At 40.3% G+C, this 12451-nt stretch overlaps 1 protein-coding gene across 6 annotated transcripts in view; it reads right to left on the bottom strand.

Moving 5' to 3' along the window:
- The window catches only part of MEIS1 (Meis homeobox 1), a 188059-nt gene that overhangs the window by 103908 nt on the left and 71700 nt on the right, over positions 1 to 12451 (bottom strand). For all 6 annotated transcript variants that reach the window (XR_009496298.1, XR_009496297.1, XR_009496299.1 and 3 more), the window contains 1 exon segment: positions 3280 to 3425. Coding sequence is in view for 2 of the 6 variants with exons in the window: in XM_005212878.5 (XP_005212935.1) it covers positions 3280 to 3425 (146 nt within the window). In the remaining 4 variants the exon portion in view is untranslated.

Below are 12451 nucleotides of genomic sequence, written 5' to 3'. Positions count from 1 at the left end.
TTTCCTTTTTCTTTTATTGTCTTCATAATACACAAGTATGTCCAGTTTAGCTTGCTAGAGACTGTGAGTCCAAGAATGAAGTTTTAGTTCTCTCCTTGGAGTAGTAAAATGTGCTACTGATTAAATCTACCTGCAGCCAACTCAGAAAGGCACATTTTTCTTATGCAGCTGGGGTGAAAATCCAGAAAGTTTTTTTTTTTTTTTTTTTTAATTCAGGGCTTTTCTACTCCCCTAACAAACAAATGCTGAAAGCCCTTTCAAAGGCAGATTTTTTTTTAAACTGAATACACTCAATGAAAAGATTGACCCATTTATTTTAAAAAGAAAAAAAAAAAACAAAAAACAGTAATTTGCTTTCCAAAAGGTGTGTGAGGTTTTATAATATGCGTTTTGGTATTTAAAAGATTAGTTTTTACAATTTGCTAATAAACTGCGATTGCTATTGTTTTAATTAGCCAGAGTTTCAATTGCTCTTTTATATTTAGCAAGACTTCAGAAAGAATCTCCTGGTTAAGTTGCATTAATCATATAGAAGAATGTGATCCTCTAAAATTTGTACACAGTCTTTCAGTTGAATCGTGCCTCCCTAAAAGCCTTCCCGACTCTGAAATAAATTTGCTAAAGAATTAACACTAAGATAACAGTAGTTACTTACATTTGGACAAATAATAATAAAACTCTCTTTATAGGTTTTTTCATAGCACTTATTATAATCAGCTCTTGACTATAAATGTTACCTAAACAGTTTGTGCATTCCTTCCAGTATAAGGAGACAAGGAGAAGGCTATTCCTTGTAACTGGAGATCTATCTACTTTAGCAATTGGAGAAGAGGAATGGAGGGGGATCTTTCTCATTGGGCTAAGGAAAGAGGGAGAAAATGTAAATATTTCTTCTCAGTTTTCTGTTTTAGATGATATTATGAGAGTTTTTACCTTTTAGAGACCATTATCATTACCAATATTTTATACGAGTAGATGGCAGTGGAGAGGGGAAGGAGGGTGGAAACATCCAATGGAAGCCAGGAGACAATGTCTACACACATTCCTAGAATGCCAGGGAGACTAGAACAAATGGGTTTCCCTCTTCGGGGTAGTGGTACAGGCCAGCACCGACCCCCGGCCTGAAGGAAGTTAGCTGGACCTCCACAAAATTGGATAGTTCATGAATAATTTCTATTGCAACTGCCCCAATAATATATGGACCACAAAGAGCATTGCAATGTAGGTAAAGTTATGCTGGCTATTTAAAAAGTGGTTTTTTTTTTTTTTTAATAACACAGCTCTTGGCAAGGTTCTTCACAAGGATACGACCTAGAAAACCAAGAAATCTAGTGGATGAATAAAAGAACTTGCTTCTCTCTCTCCTGATTCTGTCTGAACCAATATTTGATTATATTTTATTCAGGGGCACCTCAGCTTCAAGGGAAGCCAAAAGTCCTTTGCAGATCGAAATAGAGGCTGATGAAGTCTATCTGTTTTTTCTGTTAGTATACAAAATAGAGTTTGGCTGTGACTTCAGGATCAACCTGATTTTGTCCTCTCTACCCACTCATCCAGAGGTTAGTCGGTTAGTTCTAGCGGTGAAACATCAACATGGCTGCATCAGCACTTTTGCCCAATTGTCACTTCTTATCTCCTGCTGACTTTAGATGCTGGACTATTTTTCATGCTATGCCCTCTAGACCCTAGTCCTTCCCTCCCCGCTTTGGTGGTGGTCGATAATCCTCAACAGCAAACTTTCAAAAGGCAGATCTCATACCATCCACATAAATGCAGCAAGTGTCAGGCAAGAAATGGCACCCAAATCAGGTTTTAGGTCAACCTAATATGATGTTAAAATCAGCTAAACCATCTACATTTTCAACTCACTACCAGTATTATTCTCAAAGCTGATTCCAAAACTTTCAGCATGGTCTAGTTACTGTTTGGAATCATACAGGGAAGAAGAAAAGGAAAGAAACTATTTTTTAGTTAGTCCTGCTGCTCTCAGTTTTTATTTATTTTAGGGATGCTGTACAACTGGGATTAATTTATAGCCTCGAGTGTTATTGAAGGCACATTTTCTATCCAGAGGAGCCGAACCAGCATGGCCTCCCACATCCCCTGTTTGTCTCCCTGTATCAGTGTAAATCACTGAGGAACATGGGTTTGAAAGTGGGCAAGGATGTGAGGGTCAACAGGTCTGGACACATTAGTGACAATGGAGAATAAACTTTGATACTGAAGAAAAACAAATGACTTTAAGAAAGGCAAACTAACCTAAAAATAGTCACAAAAGGTCTGCTCCTAATATTTAAAAAAAAAAAAAAGATTTTTAACATTCATTCATTTTAGGCTAGTCTGTACTATGACTTGCCTAAATTCCACCCTTTGTCTGTACTGTTGAAAATCCTCCAGGTCAACAACTTTTTGATTTTCAACATATTACTTTATCCATAAATTTTCATGTTATCTTCTTCCTTAGATGTCCTTAAATAAGTATGCACTTCCAAAAACATCCACCAAAATATTGTAAGTGTTTTCAACATGAAATCCATTCACAACAATAACCAAACAAAACAAACCCCTCAGTAGCATAAAGCTTCAAATCTCCAGTTTCTCACATCTCCAGGAGAATTCCTGCAGTGAAAACAGCAATACTCACACAGACAATATAAACTGTTAACTCGGCTTGAAAAGTCACTAGGGACTACACAGGAAGGGCTGACTCTATATTGCTGTTTTCCTTTACAGTTCTAAATACAGGGACAACTTTCACTGTGCAGCTCTGACTCGGATGAACATTTTGTAATGGCAGCCAGTGCATTCAAACCACTTAAACGCAAATTATGTGAGCATCCTGCCATTGCAACAAGATTTAAATTTCTGCAGACCAGTCATCATAAAGGTCCACTGTAAAGCATTGGAAGAAATTAAGTCCTTCTCGTTGGGGTTTGTCTGACTTTGTTCTTAGTGGGATCTGGTTCCTGGTACTTAAGAGTCACGCTGAGAAAAGCAACATCATTAACATACATACTTCAAATTACAAGTGCTCATGATCTCCTAAACCTTATAATGTACGAAAGTGAGCAAAATTGAAATAGCAAATTTCAAATAAAACTCCTCATTTGGGGTATGGATCTAGGAAGCAAGTGCTAACACTTTCGTAAGAACTGTGGGCACACAGTGATTTATGAAATATTCCAAGTCCAGAGGGATCATTCTTCCCCATTTTTTTTTCTATCAAAACTGGTTCATTGTCCATATTTAGTTTACATATGTCATTTAGAATCCACTTACTGTTAGATGCTGGAACAGCCACGCCCTCATGATATTTGTGGCTACTTTGGGAAAGATGCCACGCTTTTTGTGACGCTTTTTGTCCTTATCTGGATCATCATCGTCACCTGTGCTGGGGGAAGCTACACTGTTGTCCAAGCCATCACCTGCAAACATAGTGAATCAAATTTTGACTGATGCTACCTTGACATGCTTTATTCAAATAGAATGCCTTTGGATATAAACAAAACCAAAAGAGCAATATCAGTGATTCATAGTTTATTTGGTACTGTTTTTTTGTTTTTTTTTTTATCAAGACAGAAAGAACAAGGCCTAGGCTCAAAAGTAGTCAGGTCTAAGGAACTTCTTCCAAGGAACAGTGGGAAAGGTTAAAGGGAATGGAGGGGAATACCCAATCTCCTTAGCAGCTTTGTTGCTATGATAACTATTCACATGTGGATAGCGGAGACATGTTAAGTGTAACTTCTACTGGGGAGTTAAATATGGTGGAAGCCATGAGTAGAGGTGCTGTCCCTGCCTGAGTATCCAACTCCCACATAAAGTCATTGATGTCAACTTGTGAGAAGATACATTTACGATATCAACTGTTTCCGCAAGTGATCTATCTTAAGACTAAAGTAGGCTGTGGAAATGTAGGTAATCCATCATATAAGCAGTTTAACATAGGAATGCTTCAAATAGAATATAATTTTTCTTGTCATAGAAAGAGAGCCTCAAGTATAATAAGGGAAAAACTCTTGAAATCATTTTATTGGAAAACAATGACTATTGAAATCAACTAAGTGATGTTAAATTAATAGTCCATTGGGACTGTATTCCTCTAATAATCCAGGCAGTTTCTGAAATTTCTTCTAGATTTACATTTTTCTCACTGAAAAGTCACCTGCTTACATAATCCTGCACACTGGATCCTATTTTTCCGTTGATTTTTGTCACAACATTTAAGTTGTTTCTTCTAGAAAATTTTTGGGGTCTGTGACACAAAATCAAAAATGTAGTGTTCCTTTTAAAATGGCATACTGAATAAGGGAAAAAAAAGGTGAACTTTCAGCCTATATAGTAACACTGTCCAAAAAACAAGGCAAAAGGTACAATTGGAAAGTAAACACTTGAAGTTTAGGCACTAAAGTTAAAAAGGAAAACAACAGTCGACTAAAGTTACTGCCCTAAAAAAAAAAAGTAGCTTAGCTTTTGTCAGACTAGTACCCCAGCTTTCTCGGTGGAAGCTACTGGCTTTTAGAGAGGGACAGGTTGATCTCAGCCCAGAAAGAAGAGCTAGAGAGACAAGGCTTAGCAATAAGCTAACACACTCCCTGTGTTCACCCATCCACATGGCCCAAAGAACTCTGGCAAATCCATACAGGGAAACTAGCCTCAGATTCCTTCATATTGCTTCATGAATTTCTGTATTCTTAGCTTCTTTTATCTAAATTCTACACACAAAAAGAATTTTTTGTTTAAAAAAAGAATTCTACTGAAGTATAGTTGATTTACAATGTTGCATTTAATTTCTGCTATACAGCAAAGTGACTCAGTTACACATATATATATTTTTCATGTTTTTTTCCATATCGTTTATCACAGGATATTAAATAATTCCCTATTTTGATTTAAGCTATTTCAGTCGAATCTAAAGTAGTTAGCCTGTCATTAATTTGTTGCTCTTAATAGAGCTCCCTCAGGAAACTCTCCCCATCCCTCCAAAAAAGAAAACTGTCCCCCAAATTACCTTGACTGAGTTGACATTTAAAAACTTTGTTGGGTGAGTAAGAGACTGATTTTAACATTTCTGCTAGGATTACAGCATATGCCACAAATACAAAACTTTCCTGTTGAATGTTTATCAATTTATTGTTGTTCAGTCGCCCCGTCGTGTCTGACTCTCTGCGACCCCACGGACTGCAGCATGCCAGGCCTCCCTGTCCCTCACCATTTTAGAAGTTTCCCCAAGTTCAAACATTTTAACTGATTTTATCAATTTAAAATCCATGATTTAATTTTATTCAAAGGTCTGTTGACAAAAATCATATATTCTGTGAAAAGCCCACAGAACTGTAGCTGTGTTCGCAGTGAAAAAGATCATAAAGACCCACAATGCCCAAGCCTTCATGGTAGAAATGAAGAAAGTACTTGTGAACCTTCTGGGTGACTCGCCCAAGGGGGATGGGCTGGTGGTCCAGGCAGGGCCAGGCACCCACATCCCTAAACCAGGGCTCCTGCCACCTCACAGGATCCTGTATTTGCATAACCAAGTGTTTTATAAGGAGTCCCCTTGGATTTGCCTAATAAATTCTTTGAAAGTCCAATATTTAAAGAGGCTTTTTATTCAGAGAAGCAATTCACCATATAAAATAACAATTCATTAAAGAAACATGAGAAAAGAAAACAACTCAACAGCATTTAAAATTTCAATGGGCTAATCCACTTTCAATATGCAAAAGGTAACCAAGGAAAAGAAACATATTACTAGATCATCGATTAAAAAGCTTCTAACCTAAGGACACAGTTTTTCATCACCTCGCCATGACTGTTTTCCACCTTAAAAAAAAAAAAAAAAATTGCCTTTCTCTCTATCTCAAAACCCCTTCAGATTAATTTAACAGGCAATGCTTAGTGCCTGCCTCGAAGAGAATTCATTGATAATTTATGGAAATATCTACTATAATCCAGAGGAGATGACTTTTTTCCAGTTTTGTGCATCAATAGATAATCAAGGCCTTAAAGCAGCCTTAGCTTCCCATTACCTCAGGCAAAAGAATTCCTGAAAGCGTGCCTTAAGGGCACCTGAATTATATACTCCATTAGGAGAGGAAGGCTTTCTGCATTCCATGGGTAACACTCACCAGAACCTTTCCTGTTTATTTCTGCTGTATGAAAGCAGAAGCATTAGGAACAGAATTTTTTAAGTGAAGACTTATGTAGATACAATGGAGAAACCTTTCAAGCAAGAGCCAGATCACCCCCTTCAGTCCCTGGCAGTGACCTCTCTCGAATAAAAGGTTTCTATTACATCATTAGCTCAAGCCAAAAACAGCCTTGGCTTAATGCTCAGTTTGTTCTTCCTACTGTTTTTAGGCAAATACAGCTACTTTACTCCCATCTGGGAGGGAAATTACACTGCTGGGTTGTAATCTAAGACAAGATTTTCATTGGAAGCAAATGCTTTCAATCCAGTGTAAATACTGGTGCATGTTCAGAAAAGCCTAAAACAATAAACCCCGCTCCTTCCTGACACAAGTTAGGGAAATGGAGAGGACGGGGAAGGAGGAGAGCATACTAAAACAGACGATTCTCAAAGCAAACGCTTTCATAGATCTTAATAAATTGTTTAACCTCTTCCACTTTCTAAAACTGGAAAATTGATCTCGGAACGTCTCCACCTCAGAGGAAAGTCTCAATGGTCAATTGTACCTTGCACATTTCCATCCACACTGCAATTTGATACAGTCACTTCTCTGCGGTCTCTGGAGGATTTATTTCCTTTTTTTATTTTTAAGATCACTAAACAAACTTGGAGGACCGCCGGCCGACCACACGGCAGCAGGCAGCGGCTCTGAACCACATTTGTAAAATGTCAGCAGTGACTTCATTCCCGGAGCTGACTTCTCCTGCCGCCAAATGAAGGCAAACTGAAAAGGTGGAAATAATCATAAAAATGATGCTAGTCCATAAACAAGCTTACAGCCTCATTAGGATAGCAGTAGGCTCCAGTGGGTGATTTATGCTCGTTTTGCTGATGCTATGAGGAAATGCCATAGGGCGACTTTAGCCAATTGCTAATGGGTTCTGACAGCTTCTTAGCAACTAGTGCAAGCAACGTTGTGGCGTTTGCTAGTGACAGAAACCGAAAATGTCATATTATCTGCCCATGTGTCATGAAGTCCGTGTGGCAATTAACTAGCAGGCCAGTGACTGAGGGGCCAGAGGCTCCTGAAAATGGCCTTTGGCGATGCAGAGGCAGCCCGTGGGCGCTGAGCCGCACACGCACATTCTAATGCAGAAAGCCACTTTCCAGCGACTTCCCTGGCTCTGATGAGACCGGGCCACTCAAAGCCCCCCTCGCCCCCTCACTGAAGTGCCACTCTGGGCTCCTCTCTCTTTGGGCACTGGCTCCGGCGCTATCAGAAGACTCCACCGCCATCTGCTTTGATCTGATCGTCTGCATGGCTCCTTAATTGGCACTACCTGGTCCTGTTCTTTTCGGATGCCGGATTCAAAGGTGCCAGCTCCTTTTCCTGCTCGCTCACAAATGAGTCTAAAAGGATTTCAGATCACTGAAGCAGACTCCTGGCCTGTCAGATGGCTGGGAGCAGAGGAACTCTGGGCGGCCACAAAACACTGCTTAAAAAACACCAGGCTTCTAACAAGCTGGGGAGGAATCCTGGCCGCACTTTTCAGGTTGCGAGCTCTCAAAACCATGCACTATATGTCAAACTGTCAAACCTTTCAGCGTGGGCCATTTGCCCTTTCAAATAATATTTAAGAATTGTTTTTACAAAATTTTATAGGCCATGGTCTAGTGAAAGAGGCCAACCAACAAAGAAAGGAATTTGTACTACAATTCGTCTACGGACAATTTCTTGTGAGACCTGGGCCCGTCCCAGCGGAGCAAGGCAGGTGACCTGTGACAGCTCCCAGGCTGTCAGAGAGCTCAGATTTCAAACACGCTCAACTCAAACATCCCTGGTCGCCTATTTAAGCATGCCCAGGCATTTAGACTGCGCTATCTCGTGCCTTTCAAGGCAGGATAAAGCGGCATTTATCGTATTCAGACCATTCAATGGGTCAGACTGACCGTGTCAGCGGGGGCTCTTTCCTTGGCAGGTCAAAGCCCGACTCCCATTTTTCTTCCCCTCCTAACTCCCTCTCCACCTCCAGGACTACCAGTACCCCAAACCTATTCTGAGGGAGGCAAAAACAAAATGCCCAAAAGCGCCTGAAATTTACATCACAAGGGCTGGGCACTTCCCGTGGCAGTGGGCCAGCAGGTAGAAATAAACTGGGTTGTCAGTCAGAGGGTTCTTTATGTCATAGAGGCAAAACTCCTAATTAGGGAGATGAGCTTTCAACTGCCAGGGCAAAAGAACGCGTAAGGTTGTGGACCCTCTTGTTTTGCTAGAAACCAAGCTGGAAACCACCCCTGCTTCAAAACCATATCACTGACAACTCTGTATTGAGACTCCATCTTTTCAGGCCACATTCTCTCCTTAACCTTTACTTTTCTCCTCCTTGAGTGTTTAGAGATAGAGTCTTTGTCCCCAGAATGTACCTAGACTCAAAAATCAAGGTCAACGATAACCACTATCTTTCAATACTGAGTCAATTCTATTGTGCCTTGAAAGTTGTGTGAATGATCAAAGTTTGCCTAGGACTGTACAGGTCATGTTGAGAGGTGGTTAAATTTTAGGGTTTCCTGGTTTCAAGGTTAAATATTAAGGGTTTCTGTTTTTTCTCTTGTCTGTTTTCTCATGTAGCACATCTTCTCGAAAGAATATGGCATTCAACTCTTAAATGGGGTGCAGGCACACTCCAGTCTTTCTAGTGGCCACTGGTGCAGACACCCCTATGCTGTGGGGAGGTCAGGTTTCCTTTGTAGTCGGGCTATCTGGGTGTGCCAGGTTGCTAGGAAAAATGTAAAACCTACCCCAAAGCCCACTTCTCCAGATCCTGACGTGTCTACTTAGCCAGAAGTCAGAGGGGATAATGTTTCTGTGTTATGTTAAGAGGATAAATGGCGAGAATTATAGACAAGCCTTTCTCAGGAACCAGCTAGAATACTTCAGAGGCTTTATGGAGGTGTTTTGTCTTCATTTAGAATGTGTAATAGCTATCAGAATGATTTTTCTAAAACACGTTTCTGATCGTATAACCCTGGCACTTAAAATCCTTCTGTGGCTGCCCTTTGCCTTCAGGATAAAGGTCACACTTTTTAGCCTGGCATAGAAGGCCTTTCATGATCTCTCTCTGGGGTGTTTTTCCAGCCTGTCTTCCACCAGATCCCCACGGGCACTGCACTGGCCAGCCCACCTCCAGCCCAGTCCTGAGTCCACCTGGCCTTCTCAGGATCTCACCGTACACAAGGCTCTCTCACGTCCCTTTGTGTGCTAGTTCTATGCTGGTCCCTTTCCCTGTAGCATCCTTCCTGGCAAACTCCTTGGTGAACCTTGTAGATTCGGCTCAACCACCATCTCCTCTAAGGAGTCTTTGCTGGACTCTAATAATCTTTACTATTCCTCCACTCCAGTTCTGAGTGATTTTTCTTCTCCCCACATTCCTCTACCCAAACATACATCATACTCTACTAGGTCTTCTGATTTCCATATATGTTCCCTCAGTGTGACCACAGAATACGTGACAACGGGGACCTGGTCATACTCCTCACTAAAATTCTCTAATCCCAGAGCCACCCTAATATATAGGGCACAGCCTTGTCAATTGCTTATTAAATGAATGTGTGAATGCACATTTTTTCACTGCATGGAGAAAATCATAGTTTCAATTTCCAGCTGTTACAATTTTGTTTGAAACACACCTAAATGAAATTCTTGAAAAATATTCACCAATGAAATGTAAGAAGACATTTAAAAATGCATTCTCCAAAGCTGGGAAATTTTCTTACAATTTTTAAGCAATCTTGGACAAGAGATGAACTAAGAGTTGAAGTATCAGACTTCTTTATAATGTTTACTGTAACCTTTGAGAAATACATCTCTTCTCCCTGAAATTACAACTTAAAACTATTTACTTAACTAAAATGCCTGCTGTTTTCTTCATTTTTCCTGAGTTCAATATCAAAAAATAAAGCAAGAGCTATTTGCTTCCTTCTGCATTTTCCCCTCAGTGAATTAATTATATCACCTCGCCTCCACCACCCTTGACAATCTCCCAGTTTAACCCTAGCAAAGAATCTCAACTGTCCCCAAGCAGACAATTTGATCCTGAGCTCAGACTCCAGACTCACACTTCACAGCTATGGTGCAAACACAAAACTGTGGTTTTCCCTTGGCTTAGCCAAATTATGTGTCAGTCCTTCCCATAGCACTCCTCCACACCTGCCTTAGCAATTCTTCAGCAACAGGTATCCAGGGACATTAATATCTGATACTGTTACAAATTGACATGTCACAGGATCCTAGGAGACATCAGAAAGGTTTTTGCAAGATAAATGAAAACATAATACACTCTCATAAGCCTTCTTCCGCATTTTCAAAAGAAATTGAGTGAACTTCTTATATCTCCAAATCTACAGCCAGTAGACATATATAATAGTCTAAATCCAATGGTTAACTTCTACATTTAACTTTGATTAGGGTTCTGTTAACTCAGCTTCTCTTTTGTATCTCTTCTCATCCTTAGGTGTTGAAGGTTTCCTTGTTCTTAGTTCAAAGGGATTCTCAGTTGATCAAAGAAAAATAACAAAGGAAAGCAGACTCTCATATATTTTTATTTAACCACCACAGCTTTCCTGAAATTGTTGAGGTAGTTCCTTTGGGAACCAAGATGAGGTGTTGTTGGTACCTGCCCAACAACAGGCAGTGCTGAGTCCTAGAAGGGACTTTGCAAATGCCCAGTGGGACAGATGCATCAGTGGTACTGATCAACAAGTTGGAGGAAATGGGAGCAGAGGAGAAGATCAAGAGATCAAGAAGAGCAAACTTTAAGTAAACATATTCTTGGCACTTATAAAAAGAAATATCTAGCTATGCTTTCTAAGGTTGGCTTCACAGAAATTCACTATGAGGCTTTTCCTTTCTAGTTGAATTTAGGCTTGTTAAACTATGACAGATATTTATTAATAGTTAACCACTGTGGAATGAGCTCACAGTCTCACTCTGCCCTTTAGTGGACTCCTGATATCACAGAAACCCCAGGGAAGAGATGGAGAAGCTGAGCCTGGAAGCAGGAGCTCTCTCTATAAACCTACTGTCTCCTTTTTTAAAGAGTAAATGTAGCATTGAAAAATGAGCTCTGGATATATATCCATCTTTTGCACAAGCTGTCACTCTTATCATTCATTCATTCATTTAACAAAAATGTACTGAATTCCTACTATGTCCCAAACATGAATGCCAACCCCTAGAGATACAAACGGTGAACCAAACCAAAAGAGTCCTTGTTTCGATGTGCTTTCCAGTTAGAGGGCACAGATGTTAAACAAAATAGTCACAGCAATAAGTATACAACTGCACTCCATCAGAAAGAAATATAAATCCATGAGTGTGTGAAACAAAGGACATTGACTTAGGTGGGAGTGATCTGGAGCAGAAATCTCCAGAAGGTGAGAGAAAAGTCAACTCGGTAGTGGGCAGCCTGAAACAGCAGACGGAAGGGAAATATTGCAGGTTGGAATTGCATGTACAGAGGCCCTACCTGTCTGGAGAAGGCATGAAGCAACCACAGTACCAGGACCTGGCAAAGCAAGAGGAGGTGAAGCTGGAGAGGAAAGAGGAGCAAGACCACACAGGGCCTTGGGGGATGTGGTCAGGATTTAGGTGCTCATCCCTAGGCTTCTAAGAGTTGTGACCTATAAAGGTATTTCTGTGGGGTCATCAGTGTCTTCTCCATTGCATGCTCTGATATTACATAAATTTTACCACATAAAGCCTCAACCTCCAGTGTCTCTTTCTGGTTCAACCTAAGAAATTTCTCCATTCCAAACCAAAACTGGAGAATGAAGGGACAATGGGAAAACAAAGAGTCTATTCAGGTGGACCCCTATTTAGGCACCCATCCTGGAGTTAATTTGTAAGCAGGTCTCTTGGACATCAGGACATATTTTCCCGAAGAAGCAAGTGATGAATGGTGATACTTTCCAAGTCTAGTTCATCAAAAGCCAAAGTAATTCATTAAGTGAATGAAGTTCCACCTGACAGGTGAGCCCTGGGTACAGGAAGTCAGAAGGTGCAAAAATAATGAGGAAGATGAGTTTCTTCTCATACTTCTGTGCATAGAGCCAGCCTAGGAAAATACTAAAATACATGTAATTGTCTTTAGTACCTCTTTTTTTTTTTGTATCTCGTCTCTGCTAAATCGTTTCCCTCTCCTGGAATTTCCAAGTATCCCAATGCCTTATAGAAGCACTTGTGACTATGGTCACATTACTGGACCAATTCTCTTCCTGTTATGAAATCCCACCTGTCACCTCCTGCCAATCACAATACCCAGCCTTTCA

This window comes from Bos taurus, chromosome 11, assembly GCF_002263795.3.
Source record: "Bos taurus isolate L1 Dominette 01449 registration number 42190680 breed Hereford chromosome 11, ARS-UCD2.0, whole genome shotgun sequence".
In the NCBI taxonomy this organism is placed as follows: Eukaryota; Metazoa; Chordata; class Mammalia; order Artiodactyla; family Bovidae; genus Bos; species Bos taurus.
This window is presented reverse-complemented; position numbering and strand designations above follow the sequence as displayed.